Source organism: Sceloporus occidentalis, unplaced genomic scaffold (genome assembly GCF_023333645.1).
Source record: "Sceloporus occidentalis isolate IW3139 unplaced genomic scaffold, rSceOcc1.0.p SCAF_11, whole genome shotgun sequence".
Taxonomy (NCBI): Eukaryota; Metazoa; Chordata; class Lepidosauria; order Squamata; family Phrynosomatidae; genus Sceloporus; species Sceloporus occidentalis.
The window spans coordinates 3,938,521-3,952,279 of NW_028316991.1; the positions used below are offsets into that span (position 1 = coordinate 3,938,521).

The 13,759-nt window shown below is 37.8% G+C and overlaps 1 protein-coding gene across 1 annotated transcript; it reads right to left on the bottom strand.

The window, feature by feature from the left end:
- Positions 1–578: 578 nt before the first annotated feature.
- On the bottom strand, positions 579–11,255 carry LOC149305455 (protein phosphatase 1 regulatory subunit 42-like). The gene is made up of 7 exons (XM_089477518.1): positions 11,136–11,255; positions 8,864–9,030; positions 7,824–7,962; positions 7,186–7,302; positions 3,836–3,953; positions 1,670–1,780; positions 579–604 (listed from the first exon to the last, which is right to left on the bottom strand). Exons 1-7 carry the CDS (start codon positions 11,253–11,255, stop codon positions 579–581), a joined length of 798 nt encoding a protein of 265 aa, XP_089333644.1.
- Positions 11,256–13,759: the final 2,504 nt, after the last annotated feature.

Sequence of the window (13,759 nt, forward strand, 5' to 3'; positions counted from 1 at the left end):
CAGCCAACAGGAGAGACTCCAACTTCATGTCATACGATGATGTATTAATAACGGTAAAAAGAAAACTAATTATGCTGAAATTTGCTTCCACCTCTCAATCAGAACTATAAAAGAAAATATAATATTTGCATTTATTCTTTAGGAAGGAAAGGTTTTGGACAAAACCCCATTTTGGCATTGAATTTAACCGGTGAAGCATGACACGGCGATGTTTTAGGTATTCTGGGGTAATAAGGCGACCTACGCTTGCGAATACAGCTCAAAATACTCAAAGAGGAACCCAAATAAATGTAGCGGTCGAAACACAAACAAGCTATTGAGAAACCTAACACAAGAATGATCGTCTGCCGGCTCCTCGCCACCGTGTTTATACTGGAGCAGCGTTTTGATAAACTATACAGATTTATACATCTTTAACGGGAATATATTTACATGACTTATTTCATTGTAACATTTTCAAAATGTACTCCTGTCAGGGATTAGATCTACTTTTTATTATCTGCTCACAGCCGCTGGTAGGACTTTGCAAGGAAATTTCACTTAGAAAGAATCCAAGATGCTCAGTCAATGGGCCACATTCACATGAAAGGTGAATATGAAGCGTTTTATCGCTATAAGTATCCATTATGCAGCCGAACTGTGTATGTCTTTCTGCGCAGAAGAGCTACGTTGGCCCTGCATACTGTACCGTTTACTTCTGCATTCTGTTTTTATACTGTATTTACATACACATTCCCTTAAATCTATAATATGACATCATAATCAAGAATTATGCATTAAGTATCACGTCAGCAATTCGTGTATTTTTGTTGTTGGTTAGACTGCCATAAACTTTGCAGATGACGTAACCCGACACATATCTAGAAGCCCCTAGTGCTAGTTTACAATAAGGCAGACTTGATAAGGAAACCCATTTTCAAGTTCGTCAAGTCTAAGATCATGCATTTAAAAAGAAACAGAGCTCACCGAATGTCTTCAGAGATGTTAATGACTCTTTTTCCCACTGAATTTTGGAGGGGAACTTGTTTCAGTCCACTTTGAGTCATCAGCATATACTTATCTAAATGTTTTGGATACTGATATCCAAGAGGCACAAGGGATGGTGGATATTCAAAGCCATCTGCAGTGTACAATAAAAACATATGCTACTTAAATGTGTTTTGATATAGCTGCGTAAGGGCAAGAACAGATACTTACATAATGGTATATTACATACACATGCTCAAAATAGTATACGTGAAATATTTACGGCTGATTAAGACATTTAAATTAGAGGGTGGGATATTGATAGCCAATGGTTACCTCTATAGCTGTTCTCAAGCTACATCTGCTAGAACACTACCTCCGACTAAGCCGATTTAGGGGAAAGTCTTGCAAGCGTTTCTTTTTCTATAGAAAAGTGCAGTAGGTGCCTGAAATGGCCTTCTGGTGGAGTCAATTTGGGGGTGAATAACTCATCCGTTATTTCAGATTGCACTGTACATTTAAGTCTGGATTTGTATAGAAACTGGTAAAATATAACTGACCTAAACCTGATTTTGGTTTATCATTTACAAAATATTTAGAAGCTTTAACATTGTGAACTAAAGCTAGGAAGAATAGACATACACACATATATATATATATATATAGATATATATCTATAGCTTACATAGAGGTGGGTAGGCTGGTTGGCTTGCCAGGTTGTCCTCGTGACTCTTCTTCCGGGCATCCCGTGATGCTTTCCAATTAATTAAGAATTTGCGTGCCATCTCCTTTATTTCCTTACCATCTAGGATCTCTGTGGGGAAGAATACACATTATTGAAATAGTGATATCAGTATGAAGAAGCCACAATTTTCCCAATTCTAGTTTCTCTCCATAACTACCAGTAAGCTTGCTAAGTGTCTCGGGAACAAGAAGTCCCTGTTTCTTCACCGAGCTGGTTTGGCACATTAACATGTAGCCATAACTATGTATTAACATGTAGCCATAACTATGTATTAACATGTAGCCATAATTATGTATTAACATGTAGCCATAACTATGTATTAGCCATACCTATGGGCTTTATACAGGTAAAGACACAATGCAAATATTCATTCTTTAATTACATTTTATTCCCAAATAAGACCTTGTTCACAGTTCATTTAATGCTACGGTTTAAAGATTTAAACTTTGAGACTTTGAATACAGTCAGTAACATAACTCAGAACCCTATTATTTTAGGTCAGCTGGATCACTGGTTCTGTTTTATGACATTCAGAATACCTGAAGAATCAAGTTTTAAAATGTCATAAAATGGGAAAAGGGCCTATTGCAAAATCTTGGCCATAATACGAACTCATATATAATATACGTGCTTAGCGCAGAACGTTAAAAAAATACACAGATGCTATGTACTCTTACATCGTACCAAGTAAGGGTATTTAATAAAGTTGTTTGTTAAGAAGATATTTTTTTGCTTGACATTTGAAAGGATTTTTTTACATCCCTCAATATGTTTTTTTCTAGACATTAACGATCATATTTAAGTCTACAATTATATTTACATTATTTAAGTTCCAGTAAATAGCTTTACGTTTGTGTCAACTCGCTGTGCTCTCACACTCCATTCTCCTAGCACCTCGTTTAAAATGACTAATAGGACTCATACACACTTCTGCTGGGGGGCCTGGGTATGTAACAGATTGATAGCTATTCACATCTGGATGTAGGTTCTAAGACGGATTGAAAGTCCTTCCGTTCTACTCGAATAAGTCTTTAAAGGGGAACTCCTACAGAAAAAAATATAAAATCCAGTGCTGTATATAGTATTGTAGGTTTGGGTGCCTTTCCTTGTTTAAAAATCACACTGAGCTGATTCTTTATGGCAATGCTAATGAAGTCTGTTACTCTATAGACTTTCATTAGATTGTACGTAGGGCCTCCTCACCTGTTAGAACAGCCACATACAAATGGCTAATAGGCAGCTCTCTGTGAACCTTTTAAACTGATACTAGTAATAAAAATGGTGGCAGTTTATGTTTGGAAGGTTTGTGACACCGTTTGCTCTTGGGATTCAGGCTTGTAATCATCATCCTGTAGTAATGGGATTGCTGCAGGGGTTTGGGCTCTTGGAAGAGACGGCCAAGGTCTAACCAAGAGTGCCACTTTGGTCGAGATTTAGAAGTTAAAACGGAAGCCTAATATGCCGCAGCATGGTACAGTGCTGAGTGTTTTATTGTTACATGACATTGTATTTGGGCTAGATTAGATTGCAGACACATTATTCAGTTTGGTAACTTTTGTTAGTAATGTAGAAATCCCAATATAAGAACACTGTGGATAGGATTTCTGGATGCGACAGCTCCTGCGATTTGGTCAATGTTTATGAGGATTTACTTAGGCTCTTAAAAATGACTAAGTGAAATTCAACTGATGTCACAAATAGCATACATTCTATTCTTGCTCCATAACGATAACGCAAGACTCCAGATGATATTTGGTATTTAGGTATTTAGATGGTCTGGTAGTTCTTGCCATCGATATGCCTTTAGCTCTCTAACTTTTGTAGGACTCTTGGTGAGTTTCAAAAGCTGAGCGGTAAAATCAAACAATAAATAGAACTGTAGTGTGATTTGGTTACCTGGAGTGTGAAATTATAGCATAAAAAGATCTATACATTATGCTGGTATAGGTCACAGGAAAAATATGTGTAACATGACCTTGAAGTCTCTAAATAAAGAGATCTTGCTGCGTTGCCCCAGAATTTCTATGCAACATATATGACTCTACTAGTCACGTGTTCCTAAATTTAGTCCTGCTCCCAATTTTTGCAATTTGCTTTTGAAAATGTGACTTAATTTTAACATACCTAAAGTCTTTGAGAGAACTATAACTTCATCTCTGTATTTTGGCTTCACGCTAACTGGATTCCCACTCAGATCCATTCTCCAAATCTTTGTCCATTTGCTCAAAACAAATTCCAGATCCTGAAAAAAACAACAACCAAAAAACGGGAAACAGTTAAATGTTATCCTGACTGATAAACAAATGTGTGATAAATCAGTGATATCTTTAATGCAACTGAACGTATTGGAAGATCATTAAAGCCTTCTTTACATAAAAAGTGTATTTTTATGTGCTGAATGACCAAATTACCATCATGGATAACTATATATTAATATTTTATTGCATCCTGTATTTACATTATACCTCGAAACAAAATACAAATCAGGTTAATGAATGTGTTGTTGAAATACATTTACAGGATGATTGGATTGCACATTGTTACTAATGCATCAGGATGCCCCTTTTTGGGAATTTATAGTGACATTTGCAAGTTTTCTCCTTTCACGCAGAAATGTTTATTAGTGGCTGTGCCACTGATCCATCATACAATAGTTAAGAATATTTAGGTTATAAAATAAAGAAAGTAGACAAACTAGTCTTATGACTTTAATAAAAAAAAATAAAAAATGTAAACTAATATTTAAAAAATATAACTTTTTATGCTAATGCAGAGTTTTCATTTTCGATGACATTTTTGCTACTAGCTTTTGATACCCAAGGCTCATCATATCTCATCGTAGTCTGTAGTATATTTTTCCATACCCAAAAATAAACACTAGACGCTGTCCTCCTAATCATACACAGCTACTCCTCTCACCCGTACTTACATTACAATTTACACAGTTCGAGGTCTGCAAATTAAACAATCTTATATACTGACACATATTTAATATATTACATGAGTTTAATATGTTAACAGCTAGTTCACTAGTGGGGGAAACGTTTTCATGAAGCCAATATCAGTCTTTTCATCTTGCGGTTCTTGTATGCGTGACATGCCCAGAAACTATCTTAAACAGCACTGTTTATTTTTGTGGATTGTAGATTAATAATGTTCATCAGAGAAAGGAGAAAATGATACATTGGAAAGAAATGCACAATTTGTCGAACTTGCGTTTGATAAATATATTGCCGCACTCAAGCATTTTTTCTTGCTAAGGGCTACTCAGTTGATAAATGACCCAGAACATACCGGGCCCATTGAATGTTTATTTTAGAATACGCTAATCCTGCCGTGAAATATGACCACCTCTTGGATACGCTCTGGCTGCTTATTGCCTTCCTGTCTCTAATAAAGTGCTCTCACTTCTTGGCCTTTCAATAACTATTACTAGAGGGACCGGGTGCTCTTTTTTTAGGCAGTCTCTGTATGATAAATGATCATGTCAGTCCATCACTAAGAAGTTACCGTGAAATCCTGAAGACTACATCAAAAGCCGTACACAGGGGAAGTAACACTGGCCATAGCCTTCTCCTTCGTTGACATTGCTCATTTATGAACCTGTATTTGAACAATGAGGTGTAATTTCTATTGGAAATGTTTTGCTCAGATCCTTAGCAATGACTTCCGACAGTAATTTGTCACCCGTTTGACTGCTCGTCATAATCTCTGTGGGAAAAAAAATCTATAGTTTGTATCCAGGTCCCTGTCTAAAACAGGAAAAAATCTAATCCATCTTTTTTGATTACGTTTTTGCAATAATCAATAGTGGGCAGAGGTTGAATACGTTATCAGTCATGATGAAGATGAAGCCATCTCAATTACGGCTTCAGTATCTCGAAAACCTTATGGATTTTAAATATTGACTGTTTAAACTTTTTTAGCTTCCTTATGTGCTTGACTAATGAACAAATAAAACAGATAATATAACAGATAATATAATATTGAAGGATGTTGCTACTTTGTTTAATAATATAGCGGTTTCTAAAGTCATCAAAAACTCTGAAAGTCTATATATATATATATATATATATATATACACCTTATGTTAATATATGGATAAGCATGGTTGAACTGTTAGCAGGGATCTGTTTTTTTTGTTCCTGCACGCTGACCAGCTGATTTCACAACAGGTGACTTGGCAGCAGGGGCTTTTTTCTTTCTTTCATTAGTTACCATGGTAACAAGTAGTTGTATTAGCCTAAATGTGGATATTTAATTTGAATTTAATATTTTCATTTCAATTTCATTTTATTTAAAAAAAATTTCATTTTAGAGAAGATGCTGATTGGTCTTTGAAACACAAGTCTTTCCCCTTTAGTGTGCTTAAATATGCAAGACATGCAACAAAGAAAGTATGGGAAAGCCACCAATCTGCTTTGCAGCCGATGAGCTGCCCACCTCCACTACAAAAAGTAATGTTTAGCAATCTCTTGTAGCAATCGCTTATGGAAGACCTTAGAGTGCCTCTATTTACAAAGCTGGCATTCTAGGGGTCAAGGGGAACGGTCACACAGGGTTTAGCATCATTAACGTCACCTAAACTACATATAGCTTGTGAATTTTATTTGTCGAATGGCCTAGTCAGAGACATTTGGTTTAAAAGTAATTTACCTTGGAGACTATCTGGTTTGTGGTTAAAGGTGACAGACCAGAATATTAGTTTGCTATTGTTATCTCCTATTCTCCTCGCTTGCACAGAAGATGCTGCCAAAGATGCTAAATGTCAGACCACAGAGATTTCGCACTACAGCTCTGGGGCTGCAGCTTCTTCTGGAAGTAAGTACTTTATTTATTTTTTGTAGTGCTTTAACATGTATTCTTTGTTGAGAATCTTGCGTTGGACAGTGGAGTGGTTGAAGGGTGAACAAGTGTGTTTCTAAGTGGATCATGGAAACACTGCAACCTTCTACTCTCTCTTTTGTATTCAACAAATATTTCTTGTTATAAAAGAAATATCGCTTGTGCACCTCGTCACTTAATGTTAACCACAAAACATGTTGCCGTTCCTTACCTCTTGTTCAAATATATGGTGCATGTATGAGAAAAGAATCAATTAACCATAGAAGTTCATTGCTTCTTCATCATGGGAATTCCAGTGTGCAATCCATCTTTATGAGCCTCTCCTGATGTCTGTGTGACTCTTCCTACCTTTTCCTGACATCCTCATAACATCCCTGTACTATTCTAATATTACCCCATCCGGTTACTAACTACAGTACATCTAAATTAACTGAAACTGGAAATGTCCAGATTGACACAAATTCTTATCACATTTATTGAATAATGTGGGTTCACTGGCACAGTATTCCTTTCAAGTCTGATAAAATGTATTCCCGATATGCAATTTGCAAAAAAAAGGTGAATCTGCAATCATGGTAAATATTTACTGCATTGCAAGTTAATATAATTACTAAATATTATGGTTTTACCTTCATTTCTTGAATTTGATTGTCTGTAGCCATAAAATGGGTTATATTTTCCAACACTGCCAGCTCTTTCAGGTCATCAATATTGTTATTGCTGACATTCAGGACATAAAGTGACTTCTATTGGAAGAAATATAATTTTACCATGAAAACACATTACTCCAATAATATTCTGTAATGCTGTCCAGTTTGTCATGGTGTGGGCATACTATCATATGTTCCACAAGGACTTATTAAAATAATGATACATTCTACTTAAAATACATGGTAATTAATACTTTAGCTGATGAACTGGCAGGGAGCCGACAATGTACGGACAGATAGTGGACATTCAATCGTGTCAGCGTGACTGCAATGTAGCACGGGAAATGTTCTTTATGAAAAATGCCTTTAGTCTGTAAGCTATAGCAGGCATGGCCTTTGTGTGTTCTGCTTGTAAACATGTTATTATTCAATATCACCCTTGTACAGTGCTATTGAATATGTTAGTGCCAAATTATTAAGTATTAATAATATTAATAAAAGGATAATTAAGCGGGTGGGAACCAGTCCTAAACTAACATAAGTATATACTACAGTCCTTAATATATAGCCCTGATTCACACAGACATATTATTCCGTCATATTTTTTTATTGCTTACACCAAGGGAATGGAGACTTCTTGGGTCAAACAATAACCTTTCACCGGGTGGAAGGTGCTGATTTTCAATATGTAGTTCTCTCAGTTCTTCGAGGCCTTCTAATCCCCCGATAACTGTGAGGTGATTACCACCCAGATACCTTAAAAAATGTAATAACATATTTTTAGGCAAAATAAATACTATAAGCACGTAGGAAATTGAATATAACGTTTGATAGCCAGAAAAAAAAAACATCCAAAGTATTCAAGCAAGGAGGAGCTGGAGAAAATGCATTGTGGACAATGCTCTGCTTCCAACTTTTTGGGGACAGTTTTGGGAAGACCCTTTTCTATTCCAGCATGACTGAGCCCCAGTGCACAAGGTCCATAAAGACATGGTTGGATGAGTTTGATGTGGGAAAGCTTAACTGTCCCGCTCAGAGCCCTGACCTGAACCCTATCAAACACCTTTGGGATGAACTGTAACGGAGATTGCAAGCCAGACCTTCTCATCCAACATCAGTGCCTGACCTCACAAATGATCTACTGGATGAACGGGAAACAATTCCTACAGAAACTCCAAAATCTTATGGAAAACCATCCCAGAAGACTGGAAGCTGTTATGAAAAGGCCACTTTTAAATAACAGTAAGAAGAAACTATCCACTCAGTAACAAAAAGAGCACATTTCAATGATAAATCAAGGCATATGCTGTCATTTCTCATAGAAACAAAATGTAACATACTTAAATTGACATTACCACATTTTAAAACGTTTTATATATAATATATACAGAGCATAAAATAATAAGTTATTCCAATTTTATTATAAACCAAATGTAGAAATGGCCACCAGCAAAGACATTGCTTACAAGATCCTGGGATTGTCCAGCCACTATTAAGTTGATAATATACATATTAACAGTATTGCACTAATTATTGTATGTCCGTGTATATATACCAGTTGCAGTGGTTCAGTAAGAAAGGTGTAGAGTCGGCAAAAAGCATCTGCAGAGAGAATGAACGCTCATATATTATATTTACACAGCAACAAAAAACTTACAGTTTCTCAAGTCTTTTCAATCCACTCAGGTTTTCTATGCAGGAAATACAGTTATTCTGCAGATACAAATGTGTCAGATTTGATGCAAATCCCAGATTTCTGATGTGGGTAATATGGTTATCATAAAGGTATAGTACTGTGAGATTTCTGCACACGGACAAATCTTCCTGGAGAAACAAAAAAAAGAATTAATTATGAAACTAAAAATATAAAATAATAATAATACATCTGTGTAAAATGTGTACAGAAGATAAAACATTTTTTTTTTTTAAAAACAATTATTTCTTGGAAGGGTTTGGGCATTTAACACTACTAGGAACTTGCTTCTAAAGCAGTATTTGGTTCTAAAGATGTTAAATTCAGCAGCATTAGTGGAACAGCAACTTTAACAATAGTGTCTCCGATCCCTCGAGGCATATAATGATTAAATGCGCCTTTAAATATAAAACGGCCTGTCTCATAAAACCATCTCCGAAAGACTCCGGTAACTTCTGTAACCTTACAGAAATAACAGGAAAAATGCAGCTGACAGAGGTGAAGAAGCCAAGGTTAACAAAGCAATTACAGGCCGTAGAATCAAACTGTTACCGCTGAGGAGCCCAGGAGGACAGCTATCACCGTAATGCATTTGGAAGGCAGAGTGAAAGTTGAAGTGTCCCGGGAACAGAAGCCTGTGAAAGCTAAGAAGCCGCAATACTAGATCTATCGTCTCAATATTAAATGTAGCAAAATTCAGTTATGTGCTTTATAGTCAAGTAGAAAACTAGTAGCAGCTTGTATATAAATTCATTCTAAACACAAGTGACTTTTTTGGCATCACAGCCACTAAAAGACAAAGGGTTAAAGTTAAGTTTTATATATATATATATATATATATATATATACACACACTTTCTCTCTCTCTATATATATATAATATACACGAACTAAGTAACAATAACAATTTTAACATTACATAGGATTGAGATGTTTGCTGACTCCTGGTTGCCCAACCATGATGTGTCATGATAAACAAAATGTGTTGTCTTGATTAGCTTCTTCATACCTCAATTTGCATAAATATGTCATTTTTACATATACTCCCATTCTAAAGCACTGCAATACAAGAATTTATTATCAACTAAGAAACAAATTGATAAAAATATCGATAAAACCCTTTTTAGCAAATAAATAAATAAATAAATACCGTATCTGCTCGATTATAAGACGACCCTGATTATAAGACGACCCCCCAAATCTGAATATTAATTTAGGGAAAAAAGAAAAAGCCTGAATATAAGACGACCCTATAGGAAAAAAAGTTTTACAAGTAAAATGTTAATTCATGTAAACTATTTTTTTTTTATAAAAGCTATGATTGAGAAAAATATTTTGGTTTTATTTCCCTCTATTTTCCAACCTGCCCCCCAGTTATGCACATCTGCCCCAGAAATGCCTTATACCCCCTATATGCCACTGTGCCCCATGATATGCCTTTTAACCCTCTAAATGCCACTTTGCCCCGTGATGCCTTTTAACCCTATATGCCACTGTGCCCCATGATATGCCTTTTGACCCCCTATGTGCCACTCTGCCTCCAGAAATGCCTTATACCCCTATATGCCACTCTGGCATTTAGAGGGTTAAAAGGCATATTATGGGGAAGAGTGGCATATAGGGAGGTTTAAGGCATTCAGAAGGCAGAGTGGCGTATAGAGGGTTAAAAGGCATTTCTGGAGGCAGAGTGGCATTAAGGGGGTTAAAAGGCATTTCACAGAGCACTCTGCCTCCAGAAATGCCTTATGCCCCCCATTTAACACTCCCCCGGCCCCCCCAAACTTACCGGTGCTTCTGACTTCCCTGTCATGTAGCCGGCACGGGTGCAGGGAACTCTGATCTCTGACAGCCGGGGAAGGTCTGCACGATGGACGCAGACAACCCCCGCTGCTAGCCACACCTCCTTCCTGCTGCAGTGGAAGTGGTCTACGCGAATCACGTAGACATCTACACGCTGCCCCAGCGCCACACCGGGGACTCAGAAGTACCGGTAAGTGGGGCGGGGGGGGGGGAGACAGGACGTTCCAGGTCCCCTGCAGCTGCGGGGGATCTGGATCTTAGTCGTCTCATAGTCAGACCTATTTGAGGTCTGATTATAAGATGACCCCGATTATAAGACGAGGGGTATTTTTCAGAGCATTTGCTCTATAAAAAACCTCGTCTTATAATCGAGCAAATACGGTAATATAAAAAAATAAAAACAGCCATGGAGTATTAAGATTACAAAAGTACCTACAATGTCATCAATATTTTTGTTTGCGAAATTCAAGTGAGTTATTCTCTTGAGACGCTGTGCAGGAGTTTCATCCTTGCGGTTCCTGCTTTTAGCGATTAGATCCACTGTTAGGCGAACCATAATTGATGTGGAGAAGCACCGCTAAGTGGATCTGTTCATTATTTGTCCTGTTAAATGGTCAGATAAAGAAAAAGTTATGGCTAATAAACTAGATAAATAACAAGCAGTCATCTTCCGTAGTAATAACATCACCCCCACGTACAATACACAATAATAACCAGCCTATATGTACTATTTTGTACTTGTGTATATATGTACCCCACAATATATTTAAATGAAACAATATGAATGTTACCATGTTATTTGAGTTCAGGTGTACTAATAATAAAATGTGTGAAAGTAATCTTCAAAAAATAGATTAGGAGCAAAAAATCTGCATCTGTTGGGTGGGCTTCCAACACGACATCAATGAATACTACTGAAAGGTGTGGAGATCTGTCTGACGCCCATCATGTTCCCATGTACGTGCTGGGAAAAAAGTATTTGCCCCTTCCCGATTTCTTCTATTCTTACTTACTTATCACAATGAAATGTTTCAGGTCATCAAACAAAATCAACCCATTAACAAAATGTAATTGATAATTGGGTTCAATTTCACTAGACACCCAGGCATGATTACTGCCAGCCCTGTTGGATCTAAACCTCAATTAAGCAGAGCCTGTTTTGCAACGTGAAGTCGGCTAAAAGGTCTCAAAGAGCAGCACATGATGCCACGATCTAAAGAAATTCAAGAATAGATGAGAAACAAAGTCATTGACATCTATCAGTCTGGAAGGGGTTACAAACCCATTTCTAAGGCTCTAGGGCACCAGGGAACCATGTCAAGAGACATTATCTACAAATGGAGAAAACTTGGAACAGTTTTGAAACTTTCCCAGGTGTGGCCGGCCTACCAAAATACCTCCAAGGGCGCATTGACAACTCATCCAGGAGGTCACAAAAGAACCAAAGACTAACATGTAAAGAACTTCAGGCCCTGCTTGTTTCAGTTAAGGTAAGTTCTCGATTCCACAATAAGAGGCTGTACAAAAATGGCAACAATGGGAGCGTTTCAAGGTCAAAACCACTGCTGACCAAAGGAACACAAAGCCTTGTCTTACAGTTGCCTTCTTCATGACCAAAGCTTTGCTGCTTCAACACCTGGAACCATGAACTCTGCTTGCTACCAGAAAATCCTGAAGGAGGATCAGGATATCTGTTCATGACCTAAAGCTGGGTTATACAGCAGGACAATGATCCAAAGCACACGAGCAAGACACCTCTAAATGGGTATAAAGAAACAAAACAAAGGTTATGGAGGGACCTAGTCAAGGTGCTGACTCGAATCCAATTGAGATGCCGTGGCGTGGCTTTAAAACAATTCTGCTAAGAAGAGTCGACCATAATTCCTCCCCAGGGATGTGAAAGACTCACTGCCAGTTACCGCAAGCATTTGATTGAAGCTGTTGCCACCAAGGGTAGCGCAACCGGTTACCAGGTTTAGAGGGACATGGGTGATAAAGGTTTTTGTCTTTTGTCTTTTTGGTCTTTACCTTCAACATATGATCATTTAAAAGCTGTGTTTTGTGTTTACTGACTTTGTCTTATAGTAAAATTAGTTGGATGATCTGAAACAATTAAATCTGACAAATAAGCAAAAATAGAAGAAATCGGGAAAAGGACAAATATTCTTTCACAGCACTGTATCCATCAATTTACAATCATACTGTTATATCTGCCGAAAAGTGCAATGACTACCCGATCTACTGTGATTACATTCTCCGTGGCATTGCCCTAATCTTCAGTATATTCGTCTCTACATTACATTCATCACATATCCCAGACCATCTTTGTAACTCTGCTAAACAGACCCATTCGGCCCATCTAGCCCGTCCATTATTCCTGATGTTAAGACTCTGACCTTAACCAGCCCTTGGCCTTGTTCACAATAGCTTTATGTCTATCAGGCTCCGCTACTTCTGCCGGGATGCTCTTCTGCTCATCTACCACCCGTTTGCTGGGGGGAACTCTCCCTACCCACCCCTGTAGCCCAAAAAATATTTTGAGGACCACTATTTTGGTAGAATTTAGGATAACAGGGACAGAGTAAGAATAACTGAATAAGTACACATGCCCCGGTCCTCCCGGTCTCTTCAGTAAATGACTAGTCTGTGCACGCAGAGGATATTCCTCTCTATATAATGTTTCGGTATTCCCAAACAAATAAATGCATCTCGGTGCTCACCTCCCCAGGTAACCGGGCGCCCTGCAGAACCACCGGAGCCTCACCAGGTTTGTTTACATTACCCGGCACGCGGTTTGTTGCTAAGGAGACCGAGGGCTGAGTGCGCATGCTCCTCGCTGAGACGGGACGTTAACTCTTTCTTGGCCGCAGTTCTTATCTATTATAGATTGTAGCAAGGAGCCACAGCCGCCTAAACTAAGGTTGATCTTGATAAAAAGTGCCCGCATCCATCTTTCTCCCCAGAAGCCACCCGTTACTAGGAACTCAGAATGCCTGGGGGTCGCAGTGTCCGAACAGCAACACCAATGTTCATATAAATAGCTGACTCCATGACAAGGCT

What these genes read in the sequence shown, in the direction of transcription:
- LOC149305455 (XM_089477518.1), bottom strand. Translation starts at nt 11,255, where the DNA reads ATGGTTCGCCTAACAGTGGATCTAATCGCTAAAAGCAGGAACCGCAAG. An exon ending in ACAAAAATATTGATGACATT is followed by an intron (nt 9,031 to 11,135) that starts GTAGGTACTTTT and finishes TTGTTTCTCCAG; the next exon opens with GAAGATTTGTCCGTGTGCAG. An exon ending in AGTTCTCTCAAAGACTTTAG is followed by an intron (nt 1,781 to 3,835) that starts GTATGTTAAAAT and finishes TCTTCCCCACAG; the next exon opens with AGATCCTAGATGGTAAGGAA.